At 40.3% G+C, this 19,252-nt stretch overlaps 1 protein-coding gene across 3 annotated transcripts in view; it reads right to left on the bottom strand.

Moving 5' to 3' along the window:
- Positions 1-19,062, bottom strand: part of adam12b (ADAM metallopeptidase domain 12b) — an 88,707-nt gene extending 69,645 nt beyond the window's left edge. For 2 of the 3 annotated variants that reach the window (XM_085182296.1, XM_085182297.1), the window contains exons 1-3: positions 18,479-19,062; positions 6,142-6,263; positions 3,121-3,194 (exon numbers count right to left, since the gene is read on the bottom strand). In XM_085182296.1, the coding sequence (XP_085038422.1) occupies positions 3,121-3,194; positions 6,142-6,263; positions 18,479-18,596 (314 nt within the window). In that variant the 5' untranslated portion in view covers positions 18,597-19,062. The remainder of the gene's footprint in view (positions 1-3,120; positions 3,195-6,141; positions 6,264-18,478) is intronic. The other variant, XR_014877511.1, reaches the window with a different exon arrangement.
- Positions 19,063-19,252: the final 190 nt, after the last annotated feature.

Genomic DNA, 19,252 nt, shown 5'->3' with positions numbered 1-19,252 from the left:
TAATGCCTCAGTCCCCAAAGCATGAGTAATACCTATACTACAACACACACACACACACACACACACACACACACACACACACACGCACGCACACACACACACACACGCACACACACAGAAGTATCTTTGTCCCCCAGACAGTGCTATTGCAGTCTTTAATCAAGACTAATGTGTAATGTCCCATATGACCACCATTAATCATTTAAAGCCGGGCAACAGTGCTATTGATCAATGCTATACTTCAAAGCAGCCACTGCTGGCAAAGGTGTGCATGTCTGTCTGGCACAGTTTGCTCTGTACAACAGGTCAAGCCTTAAATATCATATATGATGATGTTCATGTTGCTTTTATGAAAATGGGGATATAATGTCTCCTCTGTCTCTGTTTTACTGCCAACTTTGAATGAACTGTGATGGAAAGGAAAAATGATATGGTATGGCATTCAAGAGAGGCTGAACTAACTCTCTGATATATATGTTGCATGGGTACAAAAGTAATAAAAGCCAAAATACAGTGTACAGTGCAAAAGTACTAAGATTTCCACAGAAGTGACTCTTTTTTGGAGCCAATATTCACAAAGAGGAATATTCTGAAAATAAGCTTTGCAGGGCTCTTCTTTCAAAAGCTATGATGACAGACTGACAAAAGAATGTAAAATCTATGCTGCTTACATTTTGAATTCAGACAGTTTGGTCCTCGTGGCTGGCAAGAACACAAAAGAGATAGCCTCTAACATCAGGGGAAAACAAATTCAGCTGAAGCTCAGGTGTTCGTGCAGTAACACTTCATTTACAAGTTGTACAAATATAAAGGGACTTTGACTCTGCATACAGGCATTGCGCATGCCGCCTAAGAGATACACACAGGCAAACAGTCTGTCTTCCTCAGTAGATTTGTACTTGTCCTGCTATAGCCAAGTTTGCATGGGAGAGCGCCAAGCAGCTAACAACCAGCAGTTTATTAATTGGATCTGGTAGCTTGTTTATATTGGTAAGGACTGAGATCATTTCACACTTGCCATGGAACAGGTGTGCTCTGCAGCAGTGCCAAATAAGCAAACTGCACGGGCTCAGCACATTGAAGCAAAAAAATAAAAAATTTAATAAAATTAAAAAATGAGCTTTCACCAAAAACATGCAGTAACTCAGCAAAAAGAGGAAACACTACTGAGATCTAGGGCTCTCCACATTCAGATGTATCCGATTCCTGAATACCAGCACTAAATTGTTCTTCTTCTTATTTGCTTCATTCTGGAAATTTCACTCCATTTAATGTTTTTACTACATTTTCCCCTCTAATTAAATTCAGTTGTGTGAAGGCTTGCTAGACGAACCGCCTTTAGTTTGATTATAATCTTCAAATCTTAAGCGTGATTTTGAAAAATTATACAAAAGACTAAATTTCAGATGCACTAGACATGAGCCCAAGGATATCTTTTGTTAAAAATCATTATGAGTTGGATAGAAATGAAAAGGCCCTGAGGGTCTAAACATTGCTTGGGACAAACACTGACTGCTGTTTCTGAAAATGAGCTATACCTTTAAACAGTCATATCCTGAAGTCCCCCATCAGAGACGATCACAGAATAAATATCTGCAAAGTTCAATCCTATTTCTAATCCTATGGCCTCTGATGACTATCCGGTGAAGAAATATGTACTTACAGGCACTATGCAGATTTGGGTAAAAAAAAATGTTAATGTTAATTTGCACAGCACCTCAGAAGCGCATGTTGTGTCTGCCTCCACCAAACGCCGGAAGCAGAGACGATGTGTCTGAATCTTAAATATTGCTAAAAAACCTCAAGGACTTCACTAAACTACAAACATACTTTTTGTCCGAAGCGCCCTCATCTTTCCTCCTGCCCCAGATTCAACGGATGCGCCCTCGACATAACAGGCACACGTAGAGGTCAGAGACCACCTGTTCCGAGCTGGCTGAACTGCTGAAGCGATATCAGAGGACACATCTGGCCTGACACGCCGGATGGGAAAGGCAGCCAGCTTCCAGGCTGGTGACAACCGGTGACGGATGACTCACAGCTGATGCTGAGGTTACAGGAGGTCACATGGTGAGCATGGAACAGAAGGGTTAGTTGGGACAGTGGTTTTCTAAGGAGGGTTTAGTTTCTGGAGAGGAGCATGAGCTGATTTCTAGTTTGTTTTGCAAGTGTTTTGAATTATCGAAGCGTGGAGTGGCAGAGTACCTAGGGGATGTACGCTAACTCATTTGTTCATCTGCTCACATAATAGACCACTTGCTGAAATCGCTCCTTAAAATGGAGAATAAAGATGGGAATCGATATTCGATTTCTAAATTTCGACAGGAGTTATTGTTTCTGTCTCGCACACAGCTCTGCATTTTGAATCTCGAAAGTCCAATTTGAGTTTGTTCTGAGAGTTAGCAGTGACAAGGGGCCTCACCAGTTCTGAACAAAGTCTATCAATTCAATGTCAATATCCGTATCCCAAAGCAGCAGAGTAAAATATTATGTCTCCACTCCGTCTGAATAACAAATATTGACAGACACAAGACCTGAATCGGGAATGCAATCATTCTTGTAAGATTCTAAATTTCCCCCGGACATGTAACCTGGTTTTTCTTTTGGCTTTACAGCTATCCTTCTTCTCTCTCTATATAGATTTCTTCTCAGTGTATTTCAGTTTGTGCGTGACTTTGTGTGGCTATATTTACATATTTATGAACTCTACATGATCCTCACCCCTCATTCCAGAGTTCACAGCGTTATTTTCCACAGCATGGAAGGGAGAGAAGTGATGAGAGATGCTGAAAAGCAAAGAAGGGGAGGACGAGCATGTCCTCTGAGCTCTGTGCTGCCTTATTCTTTATCAGCTTTCATCTCTTAGCCCTTCCGAGAGACTGAACCATAAAAGAATCCAATCACAAGGGGACATATTATTTTCTCCCTCCTTGAATACACTATACCGTATCCTAGACCCACACAATGTCTTGTCCTCTTGCATATGTAACTCGAGGAAGCAATAGTCAGGAGCATGGTTTATCTATTGACTCTGTGTGTGATTAGCATACTAAACATGCAGTTTCTTCTAACTCAATGCACACGGTGAGTATTAAAATGAATCATAAGAAAAAAACTCACTCATTTTTCTCCAGCAACAGGATCAGCTGTTCACCTTCTGCGGGCACCAGCAGCTGCAGCGATGCAGGATATCTCTGAAACACAAAAAGATATGAGGTCATGCCCAGAAATCACCAATCCTGCCTGTGGATGTGCGTGAAGGTTCAGCTGAGGTTTTCGTGCACAAAGCAGGATGGGGCAAGGCACAATAGTGCTAGAGGAACAGGAAGAAAACTTCCACATCATTCACTTCCAAAATCTGGAATCACCTTCCATTTATACCATGACAATCCTTAAGCCTTTAATGGAAACAAATCCACTGAATAGAATCACAATGAATAATATAGTGTAGGGATTTGTTACTGTTACTGAGGAAACTGTACTGTTGCTGTTTAATGTTTCACAGCATATTGACACAACTCAGGAAACAGTGTATTTTATCAGCATGAAGATGTGTCTAAAAACAGACAATGTTAAGATGCTTTGACAGTGGATTGGTTTAGGTTTTGCAAAAGAATAATGGAACAAGGAGGAGGACTAATTAATGGTGCTGTGTGGGAAACCACATGTCACTCAATGACATGTTGCTTCTTTGCTTCTGACAAGGTTTGTTTGCAATAGATTGATTAAGACTCACTTGAAATGGGACTTTTTGTCACTGGTGTATAAAAGCACAAAATCTGCAATAATGTATTTTGACAGTATTTCAGACTTGGTCAAAAATGTAAGTGTGATTTTTTTTTGGAAGAGAAAACGTGTCGCAACAGCTGTAATGATTACGTGACGTAAGCGGTTTGGTGTTAATGACGAATGGCTGCAAGTGTCATTTAAAGATTGAATCCTCTATCAAATATAAAAATGTCAATTTCCAAAATATAGCTTTAAGATGAGTTAATGCTTTTCTGAAAATTAGCATTGTCCTTAAGGCAAAACAGAGGCAAAGAAGGTCCATGCTTTAGAGCCTCAGTTTTGTAAAAAAGGATTCATGAATGTAAGCTAGCAGAGAGGAAAAAGGGTCAGACATGTTCACACTAAGCAGAAATGGATTTATATTTCATCAGCTGATATTTTAGATGAACAGAGTGCTCTTTCACAGTGACATTTCTTAGGATAGCTGACCGATGCCTTCGGGGAAATACTCTGCTGGCCAGTCTGAAACTCTGTGTCTGCAAGTATGTGTGTGGACAATTCATGTCATGTCTACTGTGCAACAAAGACAATGTGTCATAATTCTGCAATACTTTACAGCTCCAAGATAACTTCTACTTGGCACACAAGGCAGGTATACCATAGCTGACCATTTTACACCTGTTTAGTTGCGTATCGATACAAATGTGTAATATACATCTAACCAAGCAGAGACTGAAGATGCCTGTGAAAATGTGAGAATGCCTTGCTGACGGCAGACGTCAGATGTCAGAGGACTGTTACCAGCAGTAAAATAACATCTCTCAGATGGGCTACAGCAACAGAAGACCACAAGTATTGTGACTCCTGCAGGTAAGAACTGGAAACTAAGGCTACAATGCACAATGGCTCCCAAAACCTGAACAATAAAAGACTAGAAAGACTGGTCTGATGAATAGATTTCTGCTACAACATTCAGAAGATAGGGTCAGACATTGGTATGAGCAACATGAGAGCATGGATCCATGCTGCCTTGTATCAACAGTTCAGCCTGCTGCTGTTTTCATGATTTGTGGGAGATATTTCTGGCACTCTTTGAGCCCCTCAGTACCAGCTGAGCTGTTTAAATGCCACAGCTTCCTTGAATATTGCTGCTTCTAGCAGGACAACACACCATATCACAAACTGGTTTCTTGATCATGACAGTGAATCCAGTGCAGTCAAACGGCCTGCACAGTCATCAGCTCTAAATCCACAAGAGCATCACTGTGAGGTGATGGAAGAGGAATTTACAACAAGGCTGATAAATCTAGGGCAGAATGTGATGCTATGATGTCAATATTGACCAGAATCTCTGATGAAATGATCAATGTTTCCAACACCTTGTTTAATTTGTGCCATGAAGAATTTAGGCACTGCTGAAGACAATAGGAACAGCGAAGTATAGCCAACAAAATGACCAGTGTGTGCATAAATCTGCCTCTGTGTTGTGACTTTTACTGCAGTCTCTGATAAGACAATCACAAGTTACCCTTGTAGTAAGTTTAATATGGGACAGCAGGCTGCTTTAACTATTGTCTCACCTTAACAAAAATGCCTTATATCAGCACAGTAGGTGATAGAAAAATATGGCTAATGTAGCTCAAAATGATTAAGGCTATAAAACGTAGTTTCACTTCCCCACAGTATGTGACATTTTTGTGATGACTGACTGTGAGGCAGGCACATAATGCTGGGGAAAAAAAATCCTAAACAAAACAAATCGTTCAGATGGTGACTTCCCTGCACGAGGAAAAGTGGTTGATTGCTCAGGGAGTTCTGAACACCTACACATTTCCCTCCTCTGGAAAGTTTCCTTAAGTTGCGGTAGAGATGCCAAATTTCAAACATTTCCCTTTCCAGCTGTAGTAAGTGGAACAGACAGGGTTTCATAGCCTGAGAAGGCATGTTTAGAGAAACCAGAGAGGGATGAGTTGTATATATCTTTTAATCTAGCTTATAACGTGTAGTACATGAACAAAATGACACGCTTTACAAGCTGTTACAGAGCTTTTAGCAATAATTTCACAATATGTAGTGTCTAGTGTAGTGTGGCAAGCTCATATTTAACAAAGAAATGAAGACATGTTCAAAACAAAGGCGAGAGCATGGAAGGAGAAGAACCACAAAAAGGGGCATAACATGGAGGGAAAACATAGCAAAAGAGGGGACTTCTCTACCAAAAGAAATTAAATAGACAGGCAACAGATGGAGGCAACAGAGGAAGGAATCATATACTGTGGTTATGTTAAACAAAAAGCCAGACATCTATACTTGGCTGCACTCTGAAAAGCACACTGACATTAGCTCAGTAGCTGGCTGAGTCAGCTTATTACCAATAAGCTATTTCTGCTAAATGGTTTTGAGAGTATTTACCCCAGATGTGAGTTGGCTGAGAGGTCTGCGCTCTTTGCCCTTCAGCAACAGAGGTATGGCGGTCTCATAAGTTTGCGGTCTGGTTGCCTCCCCGCTCTGTTCGGCCTTGTCTGGACTACTTCCTGTGAAAAGATCATCAGCACAGATTAGCTTGAAATTTAGCATCACGCTACAAACAATACTGATTGCAAACAAAGGGGTCAGAAATGAGGGTCAAAGCTGCTGTGTAATATCCTCAATAATTCAAGGACACCATTAATGCAACAAAAGCTTGGAAGGCTCAGACACACAGCAGAGCAGAACACTATTAAAGACTGTGGTCGGTGCTGCAGAGAAAGAGTAAAAGCTCACTCCTGTTCCTGCGAGTAGAAATGCTATCCCCCAAAGGACCCTTGCAACAAGACCACAGCCACAGACAGAGCATCAATAATAGATGCTCTCACGCAGTTTATAACTCTTCTTCTGCAATATTTCCCCAGATGGGAATGGGGTTTTTTTTCTAAAAAAGGTAGGATGAAATTGTCTTTCCCATTTCTTATATCTATATCTATATCTATATCTATATATATCTACATATATATATATATATATCTTTCTTCCTGTCCAACTTTGTATAGTAGGTCAGGAACGAGCACCATACTGTGCTGTTTCCTCCTCTTTTCCACGTATCATTTTACTCCTCTTCCAAACTTGTAATAGAGCTAAATTACCAAAGTAAGAAACTGGTTAAGTTAATTAGTTTTTAAAAGATTGCTCTTTTGGGACAGAAAGAAACACACTGTATATAACATAAGATGAAGTATAGTAAACCATATCAATGCTTGGAGCAAAATGTGGGAATCAGTCACAATTCCCTCTGCTCTCTCAGTGTCTCTCTCAGCTCCACAGAAGACTTGGCTGTCCCTAACGGCCTTACAGAGCATGTCTGTGCTGTTGCTAGCCCAGCAGGATTCCTGTGTAGCCCAATAAATGTTACAAATCCATAGAGGATTGAATAGAGAGTGTTAAAAGGGGAGGGGAGAGGCTGTTTGAGGTTTCACGCTCCCGCTATCAACAAAGTAAAACTGAGAGTGAGTGCGCCGCCTCTATTTACTATACATCTAAAGTCTCGGCATATTCTCCAATCCCTGGAGATTTGCAGTAAAGCATCCGCGTGTCTGCATGTGCATGTGTAACATCATACACAGTGCAACAAGAGTTCAGCAGCTGAGCAGAAATGCTACAATCCCACATATTTTGTTGCTCCTCCTCCCGCCTGGAGGTGTTTTGATTTTCAGGTACGTTTGTCTCTTCAAAGGGTGACGATTCTTGTCTTTGAAGACTGACTCCTGTGCCACCGTGACTACACTTCATACAACTTCAAACTGTCTGTGACGGCGGCTCGTCTGTGTTCTCAGCGTGGCCCACACTCTCAACTTAGCCACAGTACATAATAAGCTAACAAGGGCATAAAAGGGACCTCCTACATTTAATGGGATATTTGAACATATGCCGATGGTAGTTTGTTGGTTTTAGTGGTGCACGAAAACCACGTTAGACAGACGGAGCAGCAAGACTGAGACCACAGGCTGCGGCTGGAGTGCCATTAAAAAAGAGCTATAAAAGGAAAGTCAGGCAGACGTCTTGTTAATTAAAGACTTCATCACTTCCACCAGGGTCCCTCACAAATCATTTAGAGCTCTCTGACACTAAATGAGTTTGCGATCCTTAAACAATATCAGTTTGGAGTGGAGACTTCAAGCCTGGGTGAGCTCAAAACAAACTAGTTTGTACAATGTGTTTTCAGCCCACATCTAAGCGTTTCTAATTCTTCTGTAAAGCCACATTCTAACGAGCTTGCCATCATAAAGAGCAACATACGGAAAATCTTTCCTTGAAGGCATCCATCTTGTTACATTTGTCTCTACACAAAAAGAGACAAAGGGAGTTTTGTGAAATCTAATCCTGCCCATTTTCTCTCCTCCACACACATGGCCAGGCTCTGGGTAAAGTAAGCGTGCTCACTCAATGTTGGACGTAGCCTCCCTAATTCGGGAGGTTTAGATGCCGTTTGATGTTCTGGTAAGCGCTTTGTTTGAAGTACAGTGACCCCTTTAATATGTGAATTAATGAGTTTTTGTAGCATTTTGTGTGTGCTAGGCTTCAGTTTGCAACATCTGCCAAAGCAAACTTAAAAGAAAGTTCCCTTCAAACAGCAGAGAAATATGACATTCATCATCATTCTCACGGGTTTTATCCTCTTTGGGAACCTTTTAAATTCACACTAAAACTGGGTTAATCCCGTATGTTTTCTGAGAGCTCCATGACTGCTAAGCCAACCACAGTTGTACCCCCATATTGGACACAAGGCAGAATTATCTGTGGGTCACACATGAAAAACACAAGTTCTGTTTTTGCAGCCAAGATCATCTTTCCCCCACGCTCTCTTTAAATAGCCTCATAACCCAGATTTCTTTTAAAGACAACTCTGTTTTGATGATCTAACAAATATATTTTTCTTTCTGCCACTATTTCATGATCTGCACAGCTGAGTATTACTGGTAGGAAATGGGAATTCAAACAGAGGCCGATGTCCACTTTTCTCAGCAGGGCAGTGAAACAGCCAAAAACATAAACAAACAAAATGAGCCACAATTACTGCAGTCAAATCGAAGAGGCTGCTAGACTCTGGGAAAAACTCTACCTCATTACATAGACTTGGTATTTTACCTGCTGCATCAAAAGGCTTCTCTGATAACTTTCACATCTTTTTGTCCATTTATCTTTTTGATTGAGAAAGGTGTTTATATTGTGGAGTGATTTAAGCAAAGCAGCCAAAGCAGCATGGATTACCTTTTGAAAAATGCGCATGTCTGGCTGCTTTTGTATCTGATCAACAAGCATTTTTATTATAGGGTCCCTCTAGTGAGATGGATAAGAGAATACAAAACATAAGGTCAAAACCAGTTTATGAAGGACATTTAGCAATCTATAAGGAAAATGTTCAAGGAAACACAAGAGAAGATGAACACCACAGCGGGACTTGAGAGACCTTCTGCAATCAGATTAGTGTCAAACAACATATGCATACAAACTATGTGTAACTTAACGTCTTTATGTTTTGCTGGGAAAACAGGAAATAAGGATGTGTTTGCCTTTTTACCTAAAAAAAGAGTTTATACAATTCTAACACGCTTGAAAGTCAATATTTGGTACAACCATCTTTATCTTTAAGGTACAGTAGCCACAGCTTCTTAGTCAGAGTCTTCTATAAATAATTCACTGCAAATCAACTTACTATTAGGTTGTTTATTATATATATTATATGTTGTATAATAAAAAGCTGTAAAAATATTCATTATTATGCAAACAGAAGAATCACAAAGTGAAAAGCAGCAAAATATTTCAGACAATGTGACACAAAGAGAAAAAGTCATCAAGCAGGAACTCTTTGAGCGGAGTTAAAAATAAAATCAAGAAAACACAACAAAGCCTGAAGACATGACTTCAGTTATTTCTCAACACAGAGAGAAGACCTTTAATGCCAGCTGATCAAAGGATAAGAACTCTGATTATGGATTTGATAATGGTGAAGATTTATTGGTCAATATCTGCACAGCGGCTGCAAAACCAACCCACCAAGCCTCCAATCATCTGTAAATGCCCTCAGAAAGGTGAATCTTGGCCAACAGTGAATCACTGAAGAGGCTTTTAGCTTGAAAAAGGAAAATGACAGTACCCAGCGCATACACAGGGACAACTGCCAAAACGCTGATAAGAAACACACAGCATAGGTGAGTTCAACTGTTACAATTGGATTTGATGGAAATCTGGATCTGATCCAGAACCATTTCTGGGAGTGACTACTGTATTGACTTTCCTTATTGATTACAAAATGGTAAGACATTGACCCAAACTAAAATCCCTGCGCAGCGTGAGATGAGTGTTGTTATAAGTGTAGGCAGGCTGGCTTTTTTCATCCTTAACTGATATGAAATCAAATAAAGAAGTGTTTCTCTGAATGAAATACTGAGGCCATTTCCACCTTTGTACATTACACATTATAAGCTTTAAAAGAGTGATATTTTTCATTTTTTATTATGTATTTTTCATCTCTATCACGCATCTACATTTACACAAGTAGTAAAGTAGTTCCTTTCTTGCTTAGAGTTAGGAGAAGGCATCAATATCAATCTCATCTTTGTTAAATATGAAGCTATAACCAGCAGATAGTTAGCTTAGTTTAGCTGAGTGGACTGGAGATCAGGGGAATGTGAAAGGAATTAAGCCAGATGGTTTTACAGAGTTTCATGCGTGAGACAATTTCTTGGCCAGACGTTGTAACGTCTTATGGCCCTGTCATCACAATGAGTTTGCCTGGAAAACAGGTGTGAAGTTACCATGCACAGCCAAAAGTAACTCCCCTTAGAGAGCCACAGTGTCACAGTACTGGGTCTTTGATCCAGTGTTTCTATGTTTCTGGACTTAATAGTATTTGCTGATTTCTAAATATATAATTGCTTGCCTAGAAAGAAAGTGGTTTATAAAAAAAAGGTGGATGAGGCTGCTATACACAATAAAAGGGCTCAATATAAATAAATACATTAAAAAGTGAGGTTTTGCTAGCATTTATTTAATCAGACGTTTCTCAGAAAAGTAGAATACCATCAATATATCTTTGTGACCGTCTACCATATTACAGCTTATTCAGTAAGACATATTGCAGAACTCAGCACTACAGCTTTTATTTCCTTTTACAACGCATTTCTTTTCAACACATCAAAGGGAGCATTTTACAGTTCCTACTTCAATATTATGTTCGTAGACTAATAAAAGACATTCAAAAGTAGTAATGGCATTGTTTAAAAAAAAAAAAGGAGCGCTGTAGCTCTCGGAGGTGCTAGATACTTTCCTGCATATGAATTAATGTTTGATGGTGGAAGCAACTTCAAAGAAAAGACTTTCAATGGAAAATAAGTCACTCGGTGAACAGACAGGCTTCTCTTATAGAGATTAATGTACAAATGTATATTTCAATTTGGTGTTTTATCTTGAGCAGTATAACTGGCCTGCTTGCTCAACATTAGCTCACATTGTCCCAGAATGGAAGTTGCATTAAATAAGAAAGCTGAAGCTACAGCATAATTTCCACACATTTGCAATTTTCAAAAGCATACTATGAATGCCTTCCTAGAAATTACACTTTTATCTTGAAGGAAATGTTAGAAGTTATAGTAGTATTTAGTAAATAAAAATGTCTTTACACACACACACACACACACACACATACACTACTGGGACCCCACCCGGGCCCAGCAGTGCAGGGCCTACATGTGCCACTGCATTTCACGCCGGTACTGGGGCCCACAGTAAGCTGCCCATTCACAATGGGTCACCACAGCAGGTAGCACCACATTTTGGATTTGGCAGATTTTTACACTGGATGCCCTTAACAGTGTAATGCACAGTGGATTTGTCGTTCCTCCCAGACTTGGACTGGAGATATATCCTTGTTAGACAAACATGTATTTGTCTATCAAGCACTCTCCCTAACAGTCTAATATTTTCATTTGAGTTCTTTTGCAGTATATCAATAAGATCCAGGCTAACTTCCAATTTACTGAGGTTTTAAATCAGCTGCTTTTTCCAATTCCCTGTATAGTGTTTTCTTATTGCAAACAGTTTTGCAGCAAATATTCCTGTGCAGACCCACAGTGGGTGCTGTAGATGAACGGTGGGGCTGTGCAGACAGGGAAACCTGAGTGGGTTTGACCACACAGGTCAGACAAAAGTCAGGCTTTTAGGAGCCCTGTATGGGTTTTCTATGGGCAAGCCCAGAAGAGGTTGCTCACAAAAATCCTTCATGTGGGCCTGTGAGGTAAAAGTACTATGGGGCCTGCATGGGCTAACCCACAGCATGGCCAGCAAGGATTTTCTGTGGGTGGCTTTGAACCCAGGATCTTGCTGCTGCGCAAAGTACAGCATACAGCTGAGACAGGCAGGACTGTCCTTACTTTAGCAAGTACTTTTAGTCATAATCCAATCCATCTTGGATATATAAGTCGATGCGGTTGGTGATATATTCCACTGGAGCACTCTGACAGCTCTTGGTGTAAAAGTAAAAAGTGATTGCATCACTTGTTCTTTTGAGCAGCATGAATATCTGGACCACAGGTCATGGCAATAAATTAAAATGCTGTCATAACATTTTACATAAAACTAAAAATGTCAACCTCATGGTACCATTATAAATAATGTTATTATAACATAAAAAAAAAAAACTGCCTAGAGGTTGTATCAGCAGGATGTAACCTCAAGAGCCATGAAAACCACCACGGAACTACAATCAGAAGGTTGTTGAAATATTTTATTCTGAACCAAACCAGTGGACCAAATAAATAATGAAAGGACAAGCCAGCATTGCTGTAACTAGAGCCATGCCTCAAGCACTGGTTAAAAAAAAAAGACTTCAAATAAACAAACAAAAAATTCTTTGAGATCAAAATAAGGCACTGATATTCTTTTTACAGGAGAACACCCCCCCCCCCCCCCCCCCCCCCCACCCAACAAATTTCTGTTTAAACAATACATCAAAAGATTTACTCGGCACTCTGAGTAAGACTAGTTTTTCAGCCCTGCAATTTTGCTTGTATGATTTCTAAGGGAAAAAATAAATGGGCTTAAAATGTAACAAAGAGGAAAAGCATTATGAGCTTTTTAGACACAGTGAAAGAGACCACTCTAAAGTGTCCCAGGGTCTTTTGCAGGGATAGATAACTACAATGCTACCTCATTACCAACAATTCAACAGTGCCTCCTATCAGTTCCCACATTGCACACTCTTCCTGTGATAATAAACTGGTGTAATTAGTGCTGAAGGTGTTAATCCTGGATGTGTTACCTCCTAGATCCATTCCAAACACACATCATTATTGTTCTGATCGAGCAATCACTGGCTCAGAGTGAAATGATGGTAATACAAGATTTCTCAGCGTGGGTTAGTGAGATTTACCGTGTGTGTCTATTCACATCCTGTGCGGAGCAACAGTGGAATAGCCAATTCCCATCTTGACTTGCACAGATTGGGCATTATGTCTCAGAGCTATGGGGATTTCAGCTCGGGGGATTTAGGATTAACTGGAACTTATCAACCACATCCTGGGTCACCCAAAAGCCATCAGCAGGGGAGACAAGGTTTTTAACAAAATATCAGTAATGCTAGCAGCTTGTTATTACAATGATAATCTTAGTCAATTGGGTCAGTCGGTCAGTTTCCTTAATCAAGACCCTATTCCTGTTACAACTACTGAAATCATTAAATAGTAACCAGAGAGCGATTCTACTGATTCTGGTGATCTCTGACTTTTAATCTCCAAACACCGCTTCAGTGAGACTGTAGTATAGTATATAATGTCTATAACAAATTAAATTCTATTTCTTCTGTGTCTTCGACATTTTTTAATTTTCCTTTATTGGCTGTCATAAACGGAATATATATGGTACCACATATACCAGCAAATAGCTGCTATCTATAGCTATATTTTTGGGGCTCTGACAAATACGATGACTGAGCAACATAAGGCTAAGGCTAACTCCTTAGCAGCCCTTTCAGCCTTTCAAAATAGGAGCAAGGATGCTATCCCTCTCAGTTTCCAGTTTTCCCAATTGTGTCAAAAATCTGGTGTAAAATCCCAAAACAAACATGAAGAGATACCTGCTCTGATGACCACTTGTGATAAGGAAGCGAACGAAAATAACTTTCTATGTTGCGTTAATCTTATGACACATGCATTTTCTTACCCAGTTATCCAGCTAATGGGGCAATTGGAGCCTTTCCTAGCTTCTATAAGATGAAAGGCAGGCTACACCTTAGGCCCATCACAGGTCTAACATGCAATTCTTTCAGATTATTTAAAAAAATAACATTTCAGACATTTCACAGTGCATATTTGGGTGGCCATTAATATACCTAAGCAGCCCACTCTATGTGTGGAAATGACTGAATGATTGTATTCATTCACAATATGCAATTATGTAATCAGTGATTCAACGTGTGCTAAATTTTTACCAAAAACAAAACAAAAACAAAACACTCTCAAAAACCTCAAAAACCTCACTCAAAACCTTTGCTGACGGAAGGAAATTCAAGTATGGGCACTCCAATAAGACAAAGATCAAGAGGTCCCAAATTCTGTGGAGAAAGCAGAGCCTAACTCTGCTTCACATGTCTTTCTCCTAAAAAAAACTTCATATACATATACTGAAGAGCATGACTGGATCCAATAACCAACATCTCAAGGTAAACAGGCTGACATGGAGGTGTGGTGACCTTTCTGTTGTGAAATTATTGATGTAGGGCAACCTGATGGTTCAGCCTGCTGTGCAGCTGTGTGAGTCTCAAACCTGAATCATGTTGCTGCATCAGTCCACTTCCTTGCTTCTCTCATCTGAGTGAAACCTAATATTTCTTCAAAAGGATGGTTGGTCAAAGGAAAAGAAACAAACAAGGAACCGCTGTTCTCAAGAAATCATATGTTCACTAGCTCCTTTGTACACTTCCCATTTGTGCTACGTTTCCAGCCAGCCACGCATTCATTATGGACGCGAGCAGAGACGACTGCATGTTTAAACTTCTCAGAAATCTATCATTCTTCTGCATTCTAGCATAAATAACAGCTCGCTGTTCACAGTGGTGACAGGAGCGACTCCATGTTCCCATCCTACTTTGCACCTATTCAGTATTCCTTTCTTCCTCTCTTTGCTCCACTATAAAGATTTTTTCCTTCAGTGCAGGGGAAAGTGTCCCACTAAAATATGTAAGCATCACAGGCGGTCTGACACATCCAATCACTGCGGTAAATGTAGGTGACTGACTGCTTTCTCACCTGTCTCAGTGTCTTTTTTTTTTGGTTCTGTAAAGGATAATGCAGACTGGAGAGAAATGCACCCACTCTTATCCATCACACACATGACTGACTGCTGTTTGTCAGAGCTCTTTAGGTGGTGGTCTGTAGCTCTGATGCTGTCTAAAACCCAGATTTCTCACAGTTTCCCAATACATCGCTCATATATTCTCTTTTTTTTTCACCTGTTCTTTCTTAATAAAATTCAGGAATTATTCCATGTATACATATTAGATTCCGAGTCGCTCGTGCTGTTTTTTGTGTACCGCTGTGTTAAGTTGCCTTTGCATGACATCAGCATATCTATTATGTATCTGTAGCATCCACAGGCAGAGTAGGAGGAAGCTAAATCACACTGATGGCTATAATGACCAATGATGCTTAACAGAGGGAGACAACTCTAACTGTGCGTGGCCTTACCTCGCGGCCAACAGATCAATGCCAGCCTGTCCTCAAAATGTCAAGTGACAGCTTATGGAGGGGCTTGAGAGACAGATCAGGATGAGGTTATTTCCTAAATGGATTTTACAGAAACCTGTTGTTTTTTCCCCCACAGATGATAGTCAGCATTCCACCACAGACTGGAGAATGGGCTAGAGCTACTTCCCAGGAAACTGTGCTGAAAGGTGACCGATGCTCCTCGGAGACCAAGGAGACTGTGCATACATTATTGTGTGTTTCAGGGCACTCGGGGTAGGTTTTATTCTCCCCGCTGTCTGTTTGTTTAGACAAAACAGACATTTTAATCTTTCTAATTAATTCTGTCTGAAGGCTGCAGTCAGTCTGACCAGCTGATATCCTCAAATCTAATTCAGGTCATTTGGTTCTGTCTCTAATTATTTATTGAGTTTCCTTCACCCGGAAAAAAGAAAAAAAAAAAGATCTTAGAAAACCAGTTGATATGCAGACGAGAGACAAAGAAAGTCAGGCAGAGAGAGAAAGCAATAGACAGAACGATTCATCAAAGATTTGTAAACACGGCCTGCTTGATTCTCGCCCTTATGGGACTTTTATTTTATTTTTGCTATAAAAGTTCAGAAGGCAACTGAGCCCTGAAGGGCCGTAGCACTTCACACAAGAAAACACAAATGGTTATTCAAACATACTCAATATTCCAGTCATAAATATAAACAAGCTTTCCGAAGGCTAACAAGCAGAAGGCTGAGTCAACTACTGATAACCTGAGTTTTACTTTGTAGGCTTGTTAAACACTGTGCAACCAAAATTTAATTACAGCTACTTTCACAAAGAAGCTGATCTTCCAGCTTAAACATGAAATATGTTACTATTCTAATCACTTCCTGAGCTGTCAGTCATAGTTTTAATCAGAGGGGATGGGAGTGTGACAAAGCAAATGATTATACAGTACAATGAAAGACTGCATTCATAGCACAAAACCTTTAAACAGATTAATTTTAATCTGCGGAACTTAAATGTAAAGTTTTTGACACTTTTCCCGCTACTTTTTGGTGAATATTACTATTTTATTTGTAGCACATGTCTTCGAATATGCATTATTACTGGCTTCAAAGCCTTGGACATGCTCACTCAGGCACTTTCAAAACCACTACAGAGAATGTCCTCATTATCTAATGCATCACTTATTTCACTAAATGACAACACAACAGTTTCTGAACTCTGTCCAGGTAGCTGATTGCAGCTGAGTGTTGGCACAGAAAGGCCGAATGTCAGTCATTGCCGATCTGATCCATATAGGACTGCCAGATTTGGCAACAGAGGTACTAGCTGCAGAGTTTTTTTTCGGGGGGTACAGAAACGGATTGAGTCAGTTTCAGTCAGCAGCAACACTAAGGCTAGCACTGGAGAAGTGTGAAATCACTGCACTGGCGTAAGTTTGACCGATTCTGGCAGGGCTCATCACAAATCTGGCTTAAGTCAAGGATCCAGTTATGATGGATTTAGGCCACTGTTAAGCCAAACCATTTTGACTAAATGGATATTTATGACATGATTATTGTGTCCGGCCAATGTGACAATCTTTTACTGACAGTGCACACCTACGTAATTTGTTATTTCCACATAAGAACAACAAAACAGGACAACATTTCTTTACAAAAATCATAATTTAAGGTGGGGAGGCACTGGTTATGGTTAAAAGAGTCATGTGACTGTTAGGAAGTGGGAAGCAAATATCAGTATCCCATGTCAAAGGTCAATATTTTGTCAACCCAACCAGTCCCTTCTAAATCCTTCCTTTGCTGGACTTTGTAGCTGTATAACACCTTCACACTATTTCCTTTTTTTTGCTACCAATCTGAGAATAGACATAACTTTTACAGCTACTGGATGAAGAACATGACTACAGCACATCTGGTCTTCTTTTTACCACCATAAATAACAAAATAAATTAAAAATTCGGAAGTCAAAAATTGTGTTGTGCACGTTTATATCATAATTTTTAATAGGATAGACCAAGTCTATCCCAATTTTGGGAGAACATGAAAAGAGTCTGCTACAAAAAAAACCCCTCTCTGCCTCCATTCGAACAAACTGTAGTATGACTAAAAGCGCTGTAGCAAGAGCCCCCACCAAGGTGGGGGGAGACTGTGACAAACGTTTCACATAGAGGCTGAAGTCAATATCCAACTTTACTGTATCTGACTGCTGCCATCAAAAGAGCCTGCCCTAGTTCAACGCTCACGCAACCCATTACAACTGTTTTACTCTCTGCATTTCTGTTTTAATTAACCCAGTGTGTGGCAGTTTTAATGATCCAAGAGCTGGCTAATGTGGACAGCAAACAACTCATGAGCTGAGTCTTTCTACTTCTCTTTCATGAAAGCTTATTATTGACTTGTTGGCACTGTACATCTGTATTAGCTGCTCCAGCTGTGATGGTAGCATGTCGTATTGTTTCAGTAGTGCACTTTTAACCTTATATGGCCTGTATTTTCTTATTTATCACTCCAGCAGGCTTGATCACCTCAAAAATATCTATATTTGAATAGCTACTTATGTTTAACAGTGGGTGGCATTTATTTTTGTTCCTTTTCCTTTTGTCTTACAACATCCACACGCACAAATTTGTACTGTGTCACGTGCTCAATCCCATACACAGACTACCCCATAATTAGTGGCTGATTCATTCAGGAGACATCCTGTTTGGGTTTATGTTTACAGGCTAAAGATGAAGCTGCATCCTCCTGGATGTCAAACTATCTGTTCATCCGCAGCAGTCTGACTTCCTTTTATTGTTTTTCCATCTGAGTACGAAAACTGATGTTAAAAAAATCAATTTCCTTTCTGCCCAGCCTATGTGTAAAATGCGCAGCTTGAGACTAGGAAACGGCTTTTTTTTGTAAAGAGAGAAATAAATAAAATGTGCAAACACTGAAAATCACGTTACCAGACTGTGGCTGAGCATCTGCAGCTGTACATAACAATGAGCCCGCTGAGTGATAGCACTGATATTCACAATAAAGATATCCACTCACCCCTCTGTATATTGTAAACCATGCTGTCAGCATGTTTTGCTGCCGTGGACATGCACCAGACTCGGAGAGCGAGGATCAGCAAGCCAAAGTTCTTCCGCCGCCTCCAGGTTCGCATCATGCCCGGGTTCGGTAGGGTGAAATGAGGAAAAGCGCTCCGGTCAGACTGCGTTATTAACGTAGCTACCACCAGATGCTTCAACACTGGTGACAGGATGGAGATACGGGTCAAAGCAGTTCACATGAGTGTGAGGGAAAAAGAAAAGGGAGGAAAACACTTCACCACCCAGACTCCCAACAAGATGCGGCAGGCTGTCACTCCAAGAAAGAAGCTCTCAGAAACTTTTCCATGCTACACCAAACATATGGTGGACAACGGTGAGGGGGGAAACGAGAGATAAGCGGCAAGTGTTAGCTAAATGTTTCTGGGAAAGGGTGTTGCTGATGTGAGGAGGGTGTTAGAAAGCGACAGCACAGACAGAATGAGAGGAGACTGTTGGAGAGTATAGTGAAGCGGACTTGCCATCCCCTCTAGACCCAGAGCAGCTACAGTTTGCCATGTGCTCTTCACACGCCTCTGGGTCCTAAAGTCCATCTGCGTTTAAGACCGCTGTCGTTCTTTGTTTCCCTTTACCTACAACGGAGTCAAACCTAATCCATTGACCAGTGGTTCTTGAACTTTTTCACAATAGAAACCAAAACGAGTTCACCCCAAAACCAATCATTAACAATTTTAATGAGTTTGCTGCCAGCCCACTAAAATTATCTGATATTTTC

This window comes from Neolamprologus multifasciatus, chromosome 13 (genome assembly GCF_963576455.1).
Source record: "Neolamprologus multifasciatus chromosome 13, fNeoMul1.2, whole genome shotgun sequence".
Taxonomy (NCBI): domain Eukaryota; kingdom Metazoa; phylum Chordata; class Actinopteri; order Cichliformes; family Cichlidae; genus Neolamprologus; species Neolamprologus multifasciatus.
This window is presented reverse-complemented; position numbering and strand designations above follow the sequence as displayed.